Source organism: Leptopilina heterotoma, unplaced genomic scaffold (genome assembly GCF_015476425.1).
Source record: "Leptopilina heterotoma isolate Lh14 unplaced genomic scaffold, ASM1547642v1 Lhet_61, whole genome shotgun sequence".
In the NCBI taxonomy this organism is placed as follows: domain Eukaryota; kingdom Metazoa; phylum Arthropoda; class Insecta; order Hymenoptera; family Figitidae; genus Leptopilina; species Leptopilina heterotoma.
The window spans coordinates 788,583-803,761 of record NW_025111142.1 but is presented as its reverse complement, the minus strand read 5'-3'; the positions used below and the strand labels follow the sequence as shown (position 1 = coordinate 803,761).

Sequence of the window (15,179 nt, the reverse complement as noted above, 5' to 3'; positions counted from 1 at the left end):
GAATGATGCAGACTTAGTAGCTATTAAAAATCAAATTTGATGAAGTTCTTGACGATCAAAATCAATTAGCAAACATATTGACTAATCATACAAAAATTATAAAACTGATTCTTGATTCATCATCATTAGATCACGAATTACTTCAAACACAAACTCATCAAGAACTAAAATTAACTATGAATCTACGAACGACAATAAACGAAACTACAACAAAAAATGTTATCAATTCAAAACTAGTAATAGTAACAGTTCTGATCAAACTTTAATAAATTAGACCGTAACTAAACCAAGAACACATTTTTTTATTCGATATTCTATAGTGAATTTTTTTGTTACTTAATAAAATGGGTCTGCAAATTTCGTCGCTGTATAGGTATTGTTTTTTTTATTATAAATTTAATACAATTTTTTATTTTAAATAACTATACAATATTTTAAAAATAGGTTACTTCGTATCTCCCAAGAAAATAGAAGGTAGAAAACTAGTAATAAGATACTTTTTCTTGCAGTGAGATTTTCACAAAAAATATACACATCTATATAAAGTGTTTTCTTTCCTGAATTCTATAGAGTGTTATAGAACCAAACCAAGAAATAAAGAAATTACATAAATTATGATAATTATTAAGAAAAATCGTCAGTTACATTATTTTTATAGAAGAATATTTTTAGGGTACATCTATTCACGCACTGACAACAAGACTGTAAAATATGACACGGATGTTCTCATCACCTTAAAAAAGCAAAAAGATTAATTAACGAATATCATTATAAAAATAAAAAACAAAATTTATAGTTGATACGTACAGCACTAAAGCTACTCATTGAAAAAGAGTACAGTTTTCCTGCTGTAAAAGTCACAGGTTTTATACACATTAGCATTAAGATTCTTATTATTTGTTTTGACTCCGGAGTTAAAGTATACCAGTAGCTTTCATATCTATAATTTTAAAATTACTTTCAAAATTTTAACGCAAATAGTGATATTCTTTTTTTTTGGTTTAATATATTTTTTAAGCTACTTACATATATTGAAAAAGTAGAGTACTTTGGTCAATTAAACGCTGACTGATGGGCAATGCTAAACAAAAGAGGCGAACAATTTGCCCCGTACTGTATATCAGAAGTTTAACAGTTTCACTTTCACTGTCTAAATTTACGACTAACTGTTAAATTATTAGGCATTTTATAAATATTCTTTTAGGTTGTTATACGTAGAGGTATAATTTTTTTTTGCTTTACCTGAACTGCTGTAATGCTTATCATTAGCATATTCAATCCCAAACCAAAAAAGTAGGGCATTGAGAAGCATTCACTAACTTCGTTTACAAACCTTAAAAATTTCATAAAAAATTACAAAAGTTTTCTTTGCTTTTGATATAATTTTTTTTTATTTTACGAAAAATGAAAGTATCAAACCATGTCAAGTGTAACAATAAACTTTTCGGCTGTCTAACTAAATGCAACCCCTTAACTTCCACACAATAAAGAAGCGATGCATCTTTTTTAAACATTACATTTTCATAAATATTTATATTAAAAAAAAAATGAAATATTTGCTGTTAGAGTTAACGTGGTTTGAATTAATACAAACATTATAACCAATCTATGCTTTCTAACAAATAATTTAATTTCATTTTTAAAATCCTTTTCATCAGGAATCGACATGCTGTCATCAATTTTTACAATGTTTTTTATTTTTAATCTGCAAAAAAAAAATTAATTTTCTAATTACAATTATAAAATTTTATATTATTAAGATTAATTAATTTTAATAAATAATTAATTTCAATTAAAATTAATTTCAAATTACCCTAAAATTTCAAATTGACCACAAGCATGATAGATGAAGACTATAAAAATTCCATCAATTCCTAAAATAACTGTAGTTATTAGAAGACCTGTGGGCACTTGATGTATTGCTATTGCTATATAATTATAATAATCATCAGGATCAACGAAATATTCTGCAATCATAATAAGCGTTCTTGGACGAGATTCATTTAACGGTCTTACTATATCCAGAAAAAATGGCACAAGGGGCAAGGAAACGTATTCTACTCCAACTACATAAAAAATGACTGAAACACATTATTAATTAATTTTATTTGAAAATATAGAAATAAATTTTCTTTTAAAAATTTATTTGCAACAAAAAATTGTCTTTGTTTTAGAATTTGTATGATAATTTTGTAATTACTTACTAACTTCAACTATGTATGCATTTTTTGCTATAAGACCATATTCTTGCAAAATTTCATATTCTAAATCAGATTTAAAAGTCTAAAAAGTTACATAGGTAATTATAAATTCAATTTTAATGTTGACCAGAATTTTAGGAACGTCCTGACCAAATTCAAGAATCATTAAATTGGTGACTTAAAATTATGGTTCGCGTCTTTTTAAGCACATCGAAAGTAGTCAAATGCAATTTTGCTGAGAATTCCAGCGATCGCGTTAGTCACGATAGATCATGGGATTTTGCACACAGTGATGATATCGTTTTCGTAATATTTTAGTCTTTAAATAGTTGAATATTAATAAGTAATCTTACCTTATTCCTATTGTCACTAACAGCTATATTAAACCACTAATGACTGTAAAAGTAACAAGGCAGCTTGGAAGCCAACTGACCAAAGTATCCATATTCCTCCAATTGTTTCTCAAAGCGGCCAACAACTATATTAAATGATAAAAAAATACCCATGTAATAAAGTTTACGGAAAATGTTTGAAATAAATAAACATTTACTTCCTGTAGAAGACAATACACAGAACACTAAACCTTTTTTTAAATTTATTTAAATTAAAAGTAAAATTAATTTAAGGTAGGCGTAATTTTGGCATTACTTACTAAATTCAACTATGTATGCATTTTTTGCTATAAATCCATATTCTTGCATAATTTCTAATTCTAAATCAGATTCACATTGCATATAATCTTCCCTTATTTTTGAGAAAATTATTTCTATCTGAAAAAAATAATCGAAATGATATAATGTTAATAATATAATTTAATATTTAGTCTTTAAATAGTTAAAGCAATTATCTTACTTTATTTCTATTGGTTGTAACGGCTGATAAACAACAAATGGCAAGAAGGTTAAACGAGGCAGGGTGTAAGCAAAGCAATAAAAAAGTCCAGATCACCCCAATTATTCTTTAAAGCAAGTGTTGAATATTTTCCAAGTATCAAATTTTAGTCATGGGAATTTTTCACTCATATTTTCTTAATCTCGACACCAGACTTGTATTTTTTACATTCTTCGGTTTTCGCGCAAATTTTACTACTCACACACTATCAAAATCTCATTGTAAGCAAGACGACGCTACACATACACCCAACTGTACTTCTCGTGACACACTAACACACTGCAGCGCGTCTAAGAAACCAACCAGTAGCTCATCTGCTCATTAGCATTCTCACAGACCAGATCTCGTCAATGTTAAATCTATTAAATTTAAAATTATCATTTCGTTAGTTACAATACAAAATCAATTCTTGTTTTATTTTTGTTTCGAATCTGAAGTGTTTCCCTTCAGTTTAAACCAAAAACCAAACAGTCCCATAATACGTGTTAAGTATTCAATTATTTTAAAAAGAGAATTAAATACATCCATTCCGACGTCTGATATGATATTAAAAGTTAAACTTTTGAGACAGCATTCTATAAATTGTTTGAAAATTAGTTATACTGTTTAAGGAAAAGGATCGTATTGACCTGGCAAAGAAAATCACTTTTCTTATTTTACTTCGTGGAGTTTATAGATAGTAATAGTTAAAAATTAACAGTTCGTCTAATGAAATATGTCTGTAGTCCATAGAAAACTTTTTGACATTACACAATTGCGTAGCAAAAAGTAGTTAAGACTTCAAAAAAAAGAATTTTTTGACCTTGACGCTAAATGTCAATTTATCATTATAGGTAAGGATGAACTATACGATATAACAATAGCGTATACGTCATACAGCACAGTCATCGTAGTCGGGTACAGTTCGCAGGCAGAGAGAGACTGACGACAACGCACGCAACTCGCGCAGTCCGCCTTCCCCCACCACTCGCTGCCTTCGCGCCTATATAACTCGCTCGCTCAGTGTTTAGAGTCAGTTCGTCTACTGACTTGCCTCGAGGTGCTCTTCACGGTCTATAGCAGACCAAAAATAAATAATTTTGTATCTGCCAAGAAAATTGAAGGTAGAATAATAATAAGAGATAAGATACTTTTTTGCAGTAACATTTTCACAAAAAATATATAGGTCCATATTTAGTGGTTTATTGAAAAGTGTTACAAACAGTATTGAACGGAACCAATAAATAATAAAAAATTTCATATATTAATATAATTATTAAATAGACAAGAATAGAATTTTGTAGAACTCAATTTACTTACGTAATGACAATAATACCGCAAAGTATGACACGGACGTACTTACCACCTAAAAATTGAAAAAGTAATTAAATTATATCAGCTACGTTTTAAAACATAAAAAAACAAAATTGTTATGATACCAACAACACTAAAGCTGCTCATTGAGAAGGAGTACAATTTTCCGCTGTAAAAGAGACGGATTTTATACACATCATAATTAAGATTCTTAACATTTGTTTTGATTCTGGAGATACGATATACCAGTAGCTTTCATATCTACAATTTCATAATTACATACTTCATTTTTATAAATTATAAATTTTTAAGTTCTTGTCATAATTTAGCATTTTTTTTTAAACTCTAGTGATAGTTCCCAATTTGAAAATATGAATTGTCTAAGTTTGGAATATTAAAATAAATTATTAGAGATAAAGTAATTTTGAGAAAAAAAAATTTTTCTTTACTATAAAATTTTGTATTTGTTCATACTAATTGGGACACAACATTTTTATTAAAATGTAGAAATTCTAACTCAAAATATTTGATTTCTTTGTTTACACTTACATATTTTGAAAAAGTAGAGTACTCTGGTCAATTAGACATTGACTTGGTAATACTATACAAAAGAGGCGAAAAACTTGACCCAAATTAAATGACATATCTCTAAGAGTTTCACTTCGATTATCCAAATTTATGATTAACTGTGAATTTATTGGACAATTTTATAAATATTCTGCTAATGTTTTACGGACATAAATATGTCAATTTTTTGGTTTACCTGAACTCCTGTAAAGCTTATCATTATCATATTCAAACCCAAACCAAAAAAGTAGGGCATTGAGAAGCATTTACTAATTTCATTTACAAACCTTAAAAAAATCCAGTAATTTAAAAAAAATAATTTTTCCTTGTAATTGTGTTTTAGTTTACAAAAATTAAAAGTGCAGGCCTCGTTCAGTGTAACAACAAATATTGTTATTTCTTGCTTATAAATTTTATTTTGTAACACGAAAAATTAAAAAATATTTGCTGTTACATTTGACGTGGTTTGAATTAATACAAACATTATTACTGCTTTATGTTTTTCAACAAAAAATTTAATATCACTTTTAAGATTATTCTCATCAGAAATAGACATGTTATAATCCAGTTTTACACTGTTACTTATTTTCAATCTGCAAAGGAACAATTAAGTTTTTAATTACAGTAATAAAATTTTGTACATAATATATATTTTTTTTAAATTTGCTTTACCCTAAAATTTCAAATTGACCACAAGCATGGTAGATTAAGACTATAAAGATTCCATAAATTGTTAAAACAATTGTACTTAATAGTAAAGTCATGTACACTTGATGTATCAATATTGCTTTATAATTGTTAAAATTGTTAGAATCAACAAAATATTCTGCAATTATTATAAGCTTTCTTGGCCGAGATTCATTCAACGGTTTTAATAGATCTAAGAAACAGAATAATTCGTGTTGAAACGTAGTCTACTAAGATTACGTAAATCATAACTGAAATAAAATTTTGGATGAAATGTTGTTTAAAAAATAGAAAAAAATTTTATTTAAAAATAGAGTTCATCAGCTATTTCATTACTTACGAACTTCAAACTTGTTTACGTTCTTTGCTAAAAGTCCGTATTCTTGCAAAATTTTATATTCTAAATCAGATTCGTAATGTAGATAATCGTTCTTCATTTTTGAGAAAATTTGTTATATCTAAAAGAAAGAGTATGTGAATATATTCACTATAGTGTTATATGTAAAAAATTATTAATCCCTTTGTAGAATACAAAATATAACAATATATTTGTTTGTAATCTTTTTGTTCATATAAATTAATAGAAATTCTTACCTTATTTTTAATGGCGTTAAGAGCTGTTAAACAAACAATGGCAAGAACATTTACAAGGTAGGATGGAAGCCAAGTAATAAAACTGTCCATATTTCTCCAATTATTTTTCAAAGCCAGCAACTATTGAATGACGATTATAAATTTATAATAAAGTTACTTTGTGATATCAAAATTCTAGGAACAAAATAAGTTTTGTGTACTTTTGTACACCAGTTGTACTGTCTAGGGTAAATTTAATTTATAAAAATTTGAATTTTTTTTGAGAAATATTTTTTAAGTTACTATAAAGCATAAACATTTACTTGTTGTAAAAGAAAACGCAAAACACTAAATCAAACAATGAAGCAAAAGTAGTCGTTTCATAAATTTCGATTAAGTAGGTCAGAGTCCCTCAATACGTATTATTCAACGATTTTTATAGGAGAATTGTATGCTTCCATGTCGACGTCTGATATGAATATAATACAAAAACTTTTCAGACAGCTTTCTATAAATTGTTCGACAATTACAGTTACCTCTAAGAATATTATTCTCAGTATAAAGTCAATCGTTTTTTGAGAAGCTAAAAAGTAACTCATGTAATATTAATTCTAAGTTTACTTTGTACTTTGAGGATCAGGTTTACTTTGTACGTTTCTAGGAACTTTTTAAATAAATACACTACATAGTATTAGAGGCCTTTAATAATTAATTTATCTGTAAAAGGAGAAAATCGATTTTCCCTATGAAAAACATACTTAGTCTGTATTCAACCCTTTAAGGAAGAGGATCGTCTTGAGTTGATGAAGAAAATCAATTTTCTCAGAAAATACACAAGCAGCCTTACCTTCGTCTTTTAAATGTAAAGATGCATTGTTTAAAATTAACAGTTCGTCTAATCAGATATGTCTCAATTTTTAAATACACAACAAATATTTTGTTTTCCGAATTATAAAGCTTTGTGTTACGATGTTAATAATTTTGTCTGAATTTCATACCTCGACTTTTCCTGTTAGCGGAATAAGTATAGAAAAATTTTAAAAAAATTATAGTTCTACATAATCAGTCGTTGGAATCTTAGATTTTAATTGAGAAAAAATATTCTCTCATGTTTGCTACAATGGTTCCAATTGACCGAAATATTGATTAAAGTCGTAAAAAATTTCTATTTTAGAATTTTTAATACCTCACATAATTAGGTTGGAACGGCTATCAATCATTTGATATAATCAAAATGAGCAGCTGATTTTGAAAACTAGTTTTCTTTGCAAGACAATGGTTCGGGTCATATCCGTTTGTTTCGAAACGTAGAGAAGACAATTTTGAATAGTGATATATGTTGTTAAATTTGTATGAATTTTAATTTTGTGACATGGATACATCATAGCCGAAAGTAAGTAAATTTACTTTATATTACATAAAATAAAATTCGATAACTTATTTATACATTGGCTTTTGGTTTCAAAAATAATGAGTAATTATTAAAATTTATTTTTTAGACACTTCCTGACAATTTATGTAAGGGGTTACGTCCTGTTAAATTGAATCATATTTAATTGTGAACGGACCTTGCGTTATGAAGTGTGTGAAATGAGCTTTATGTTCTATTGATGTATGCCTTACGCGAGAGTTTCGTTTCTCTTATGTTTTATTATCATGACTGTGTAGAAGTAAGACGCCAATATTATTTCTCGAAATTATGTACAAAAGGTAATAATTAACAAACATCTTTATCTTAATATTCATCTGATTATATATTATAATTATACTTATTTATTTATATTTGCAGGCGCCTTTTTGTACCGTAAAGTAAAATCTGAATTCAACCTCAAATAAAATATTTGTATCAAGACATATCTCGTTTGTTCTTTGTGCTCACGCACTGTTTCATATCAACACATCCACTTAGGATTTTGAAAAAATCGATTTTTTATTGCATTTTCGTAATATACATGTATTTAAGAGTACACTCAGAAAATTTCAAGGCGGTCCGTTAAATATTCCTCAAGTTACATTCAAGTTTGTAAACATTGTCGGTCTATCCCTTTTTTCAATCTGCCTATTGTAAATGAACAAGAACAAAAAGAAGTTCTAGAAGGTGCTGAAGATGCAGAAGATTCATATGGTCCTGGAATAGACGATTCAATGTAAGTAAAAAAAAAGTTTTTACTATGAGTAAAGTGGTTTTGAAACCTTTTTTATGTACGCGTTTTTCTCAAAACTATATAAGATTTCTCTACAACTTTTAAAAGTATTATTGTATACAACCTATAAATAGATATTAAAATTGAAGAAATGGCTAAAATATGGACATCAATCTTAATAAAAGACAATTATCAAAGTTAGAAATAAAAAATATAATAATTTTGAATTTAAAAAAAAAATTTGGGGGTTTCGCGAAAATCGGCCTACCCTTTGCGATACCCGTCTTCAACGTTGCAAAGAATACAATTATTGCACAAAAATGTTTTTTAAGCTTTAAACGCGTTTTTCTCGAAACAAGATTTTTTAAACTGGTGGGCATCGTAGCGTCTAAACTATTTAATCAATCAACTTCGGATTTGTGGTTTATTAAAGGTAACTAAATTCTACAGGGGTTATACCTATAATATGATAAAATTGTTAACAATAGAGATTTTTACAAGAGGTCAAATATGGAAAAATAATGCAAAAACGCAGTTTTTTTTAAAAATGTGTCCGCCATTTTGTCATTTTGTTAACTTTTTAACTATTTTATAGGTATAACCTATTCTTTAGGATGTCACCTTTATAAAAGATTTTGAGTTTCTGTTTTTAGACTAAAAATTGCGCAGTGTAGAATGCCCACCGTTTTCCTTATTTAAAAAAACATTATTTTCTAGATGCGCCATATTGGCCGCCATTTTGCATTTTTTTGAAAATGAAATATATGTTTTAAAAGTTCAAGAATCTATCTTTATTTAGAAAAAACTACATTTTCGTCCATATTAACCGGAGTGTTCATGAAATGAACACCAAAATTATAAAAATGTACAACTTGGCAGCGGTTTTTATTTTAATAAAATTATTTTCAATTAATAAAATGAATTCTTTGTCATTACAAACTGAAAATTTTAATTGTTTTTAATTTCAACATTATTTCTGAGAATTGTTTTCAAAATCGTACGCAATTCTTAAAGCCAGCAACTATTGAATGATAGAAAATATACCCATGTGATAAAGAATATGGAAAATGTTTAAGATAAATGCATTAAGATTTACTTCTTGTAGAAGAAAACACAGAACACTAAACCAAATGATAAAGGTAAGTAGTTATTTCTTAAATTTTGATTACGAAGGCCAAAATAATACTAAAATCATTTTTCTTATTTGAAATGTGATTTAGTTTATAGATAGTGATAGTTGAAAATTAACAGTTCATCTAAAGAGTTATGTCCATAGTAAATATTTGCCAGTACACATTAGGAGATTTTGAATGATTATCTGCACGTTGATTATTAATTATACCTACCAAGCAACATTGACAATATTTCTGAACATTTCGATGCTGTGTGAGTAACTTTCTTTATTATTGATTTAATACAATTTTTTATTTTAAATAATTATAACACACCAAGAATAAGTAAGTTTGTATCCGCTAAGTAAATGGAATTAAAATAGTAGCAAGAGCTAAGATTTTCACAAAAATATACATCTATACAAATAGTGGTTTCTGGAAAAACTTTATGAAGAGTGCTATAGGAAACGAAGAAATAATTAAAAATTGCATAAATTGTTAGACTTATTAAGAAAAATCATAACAATTAATTAGATTCGATTTTTCGAAGAATCAACAATTTAAGAATGCTTCTACAATTACTTTTTTTTTAATCCATATGAATAAAATGAAGAATCATAAATTGTTCCCAACGCCTAGTTTCAGCATAAAGATGCTTCTATCTGTTAAAAAAGATTGTAAATTTACAATACTTTCATACAAAAAGTGATTGAAAATTTATAAATATTGTATATGAAATAATTTCAAAAACGCGTGTTTGAAAGATTTGTAAATTTACAATATTTTCAAACAGAAGTGTTTGAAATTTTCAAAAATTTTTGTATGGATTAACTTCAAATACATATGTTTGAAAGATTTGTAAATTTACAATATTTTCAAACAAAAGTGTTTGAAATTTTCAAAAAATTTTGTATGGATTAACTTCAAATACATAAGTTTGAAAAATATGTAAATTTACAACTTTTTCATAAAAAGTGTTTGAAAAATTTATGTGTAAAATAATTCAATACACATATGTTTTAAAATATTGTAGGTAAATTTATAACTTTTTCATTGAAAAGTACTTAATTGAAATTTTTTTGAGTTTTTATACGAAATTGCTTCAAACATATGTGTTTAATAATTCTCTAAATTAGTTTAAAACATTATTTATAAGTAAATACATTTTCAAATGTTGAAATAACTAAAAATTTTTTTAATCAATTTAATTAGTTAAATTTGACAAAACTTATTAAGAGAATAAAACATTTTGGATGATATAATATAATTAATTAATATAGTTAGTTATTTTGTACAGATTAAAATTTAAAAACTGCTAAATTAAATAGAAAAATATTTTTCCATAAAAAATCTGCTGTTCATAAAGTATTGTTTAAATATTTCTAAAACATCTTAATACATATCATAAATTTAACAGAAACGTGAAGAGAAAAAAAGTAAAGAATACAAGAATCGGTTGGTGAAGAATTTTAAAGATATTGAATCTTTAGAAATTTAGAAGTAGTCAAAAAAAGGGAATGGTCCACATGTTTCTCACTACTGATACTTTGCAAGAGATTTTCATAGCCTCCCTTGGTCGAGCGCGTCTAGGCGCAGCTCTCAAGGTTGATGGCTCCATACAAGACACACTATACACAGACAACACTATATACGACTAAGGGTTCAAATCGTAGTGTCGAATTTCCGTAAAAATGCCAATGAAACTTTTTTTTAAATTAATTTACATTTATTGTAACATATCAAAACACAATATAAACAGTTTATAATAGATTTTTCATTTAAATATTTAAATCGTTTTTGTATTTCAAACAGATTTGTTTGAAATTTCAAACAAAACTGTTTGAAGTTTCAAACAAAACTATTTGAAATTTCATTCAAACACTTTGTATTCATTTTCCAAAGAATAATTTGAAAATTTTAAAGAAATGTGTTTTAAAATTTAATAAGAAAATTTGTATTAAATTTAAAAATGTGTGTTGTAGTTTTTCAAAATTGTATATGATAATTGCTTCAAACATTTTTGTATAAAATTTGGAACAAAAATTTTTAACAGTGTACCTCCGGTGTTTTTGGCCAAGCAATCTTCTTGGATGAATTTTCACGGTCGGTTCATTGAATTTGATTATGGTTAAAGAGTAAATTCTATTTTTACTGTTTATGAAAATTAGAAACAGTGAAAATGGAATCTTTAGTACAGCCAATCAAATTACGTGATCCGACCGTGAAAATGAATCTAGCCGATTGCTTGACTAAAACACTTGAGATATTAAAGCACCTTAAGCATTCTGTTCGTCATGATGGAAAAAAATTGTAGAAGAACCTGAGAACTTTTTTACTAACGTACTGACATCAAGACTGTAAAATATGACACGGATGTTCTCATCACCTTAAAACACAAAAATATTAATTAAAGAATATTATTATTAGATTTTAAGAAATCAAAATTGATAATTGATACCAACAGCACTAAAGGTGCCCATTGAGAAAGAGAACAATTTTCCCGCTGTAAAAGTCACGGGTTTTATACACATCAGCATCAACATTCCTAACATTCCTTTTGACTCATAAGATAAAGTGTACCAGTAGCTTTCATATCTATAATTTCAAAATTACTTTTAAAATTTTAACGAAAATACCAATATTCTAAATTTTTTTGTTGGTTTAATATATTTTTTAGGTACTTACATATGTTGAAAAAGTAGAGTACTCTGGTCAATTAGACGCTGACTGGGCAATGCTAAACAAAAGAGACGAACAATTTGCCCCGAATTATATATAATAAGTTTTACAGTTTCACTCTGATTATCCAAATTTATAATTAACTGTTGAATCATAAGTTATTTTATAAATATTCCTTTATATGTTATACGCTACATGTAATTCAAAGTTTATCGTTTACCTGAACTCCTGTAAAGCTTATCATTAGCATATTCAATCCCAAACCAAAAAAGTAAGGCATTGAAAAGCATTCACTAACTTCATTTACAAACCTTAAAAGAATTCAGTTCATTAAAAAAGTTATATTTCCTTGATATTTTATTATAAAAGAATAGGATTAATACAAACAGTATAACTGATTCATGTTTTTGGACAAATAATTTAATTTCATTTTTAAAATTCTCCTCGTCAGAAATAGACATATTATATTCAAGTTTTACGATATTTTTTATTTTTAATCTGCAAAAAAAAATTTATTTTTTAATTAATAATACAATTGTATATTTTTAGATAAAAAGAATTTTTTATAGTTACCCTAGTATTTTAAATTGACCAGAAGCATGGTAGATAAAGACTATAAAGATTCCATCAATTGTTACAATAACTGTAGCTAATATAAGTGATACGAGCACTTGATGTATTGTTATTGCTATATAATTATAATCATTGTTAGAATCAACATAATATTCAGCGAGCATAATAAGTGATCTTGGTCGAGATTCATTTAACGGTCTTACTATATCCAGAAAAAATGGAATAAGAGGCAAGGAAACATATTCTACTCCAACTGTATAAAATATTACTGAAACACATTATTGAAATACCTGAGTTCCAAATTTATTTATCCACACATCAATTGAATTTTCAAAAATAGATACAATATTTTTTTTTTTATTCAAATAAAAAATATAATTAATGTAAGTTGCAGACATAATTTTGTCATTACTTACTAACTTCAATGATGTATGAATTTTTTGCTATAAGTCCATATTCCTGCAAAATTTCATATTCTAAATCCGATTCACATTGCATATAATTTGTCTCTATTTTTGAGAAAATCATTTCTATCTGAAAAAAAATAATCGAAATGATATAATGTTAACAATTTTTAAATTCATTTTTAGAACAAAAATACGATTGTATGTTGTTTCTGTAATAGTTTAGGTTTTAAAGTTAAAGAAATTAATCTTACTTTATTTCTATTGATTGTAACGGCTCCCGTGCAGAAATCGCCACTTTTGTTCCCGATTACCGCCCTGGCCCCGGTCGGGATTTCATGATCTGGCCCCGACTTCGTGGCCCCGACCAGGACCAGACCGGGTTTGCCCAAGGATCTACAAACAGCGCACAATGGGATTTTTTTTACAATTTACTGTTCAAAACTGTCTACAGCCTACAATTCTTAACCGGTTTCAGTATTCTTTATTTTAAATTAAAGGCGAATAAATTCTTAAGACATCCCTTAAGGTCAATTTTTTAGTTCTTAATTGTTTATAATTTTTATTTTCAATCAAAGTTAACAAATTAATACAATTTTTCAAAAAAGGAGGCTTATTTTCTTATTCCGTTGCTGCATATGATCTGAATCAGTTCAAATTAATACAATATGACCACCATATAATTAATAAAACAGAAAGTAATTTATATCAATTGTTATAAACAATATTAATTAACAAATAGTTAACTTTGATTTCTTTCCACTAAAAAATGTTTTTTTTACCTTTTCTTTTTAATTTAAGTTCATTTAAAGAATATTTGCCCTTTTTGATTATAAAATAACTTATTTAAATTGTTATAAACAATATTAATTAACAAATAGTTAACATTGATTCCTATTCCACTAAAAATTTTTTTTTCACATTTTCTTTTTAATTTAAGTCTATTTAAAGAATATTTGTCCTTTTTGATTAAAAAATAACTTATTTAAATTGTTATAAACAATATATTAAATAACAAATAGTTATGTAACTTATGCTCCTGTCCACCAAAAAAATTTTTTTTCACGTCTACTTTTTAATTTAAGTTCATTTTAAAAATATGTGTCCTTTTTGTTTAAAAAATAACTTATTTAAATGGTTACAAATAATATTAATTAACAAATAGTTAATTTTTGTTCCTTTCCACCAAAAATTTTTTTTTCACGTTTACTTTTTTATTTAGATAATGTTAAAAGACCACGGATATATAATATTAAATATTTAAATAAGTTATATTATAAGCAAAAAAGACATATATTCTTTAAAAGAACCTAAGTAAAAAAGAAAATTTGCAACAAAAATTTTCTGTTGGACAGGATCATAAGTTAACTATTTGTTAATTAATGTTGTTTATGACAATTGAAATATATTACTTTATGGGTTTTTAATTGTCTGCTGGTAATATTGGATTAATTTGAACTGATTTAGAGCATGTGCAGTAACGGAATAAGAAAATAAACGTCCGTTTTTAAAAAATTGTGTTAATTTGTTAACTTTGATTGAAATTTGAAAATAAAAATTATAAACAATTAAAAACTCAAAAATTGTCCTCGAGGGATGTCTTAAGAATTTATTCTCCTTTAATTTAAAACAATAGGACAAACGCACCAATTGTCGAAGGTGAACCATTTGTCGATGTTATCATGGTGATAACCAAAAATATTGCCTAAAATGTTAAATTTTTTTGTGGTTATAATATTAACATATTATTTTTGACATTTATAACTCTTAAAAACTCTTAATTGTTTTTCACACTTAAATTGAAATTCCATGTTTAAGGCAAAAAAATAAATTATTATTAATTAATAATTTTTAGTATTATTGTGAATTATTAATAATGAAAAAATTTTTATTATTTTAAAAAATAGTTAAATTATAAATAATATAGAATAAATAATTAAATTAACAATTTTTACCATATTATTATGATAAACATATTAATTTATATATATATATATATATATATATATATATATATATATATATATATATATATAACATACATTTTTAATAATT

At 26.1% G+C, this 15,179-nt stretch overlaps 1 protein-coding gene and 1 long non-coding RNA gene across 2 annotated transcripts; both read right to left on the bottom strand.

The window, feature by feature from the left end:
- Positions 1-457: 457 nt before the first annotated feature.
- Positions 458-3,493, bottom strand: LOC122509655. The gene is made up of 5 exons (XR_006302374.1): positions 3,054-3,493; positions 2,854-2,971; positions 2,555-2,679; positions 1,814-2,081; positions 458-1,705 (listed from the first exon to the last, which is right to left on the bottom strand). It is a non-coding gene; the product is annotated as an uncharacterized LOC122509655 (long non-coding RNA).
- Positions 3,494-11,906: 8,413 nt separating this feature from the next.
- LOC122509619 lies at positions 11,907-13,248 on the bottom strand. Its single transcript, XM_043623815.1, has 5 exons — positions 13,137-13,248; positions 12,721-12,988; positions 12,368-12,458; positions 12,154-12,290; positions 11,907-12,063 (listed from the first exon to the last, which is right to left on the bottom strand). Exons 1-5 carry the CDS (start codon positions 13,246-13,248, stop codon positions 11,907-11,909), a joined length of 765 nt encoding a protein of 254 aa, XP_043479750.1.
- Between the last annotated feature and the right edge of the window lie 1,931 nt (positions 13,249-15,179).

Coding starts and splice junctions, on each gene's coding strand:
- LOC122509619 (XM_043623815.1), bottom strand. CDS start 13,248: ATGATTTTCTCAAAAATAGAGACAAATTATATGCAATGTGAATCGGAT. Junction 12,989..13,136: donor TTCATACATCATTGAAGTTA/GTAAGTAATGAC, acceptor AATGTGTTTCAG/TAATATTTTATACAGTTGGA. Junction 12,064..12,153: donor ACTCTACTTTTTCAACATAT/GTAAGTACCTAA, acceptor TTGAAATTATAG/ATATGAAAGCTACTGGTACA.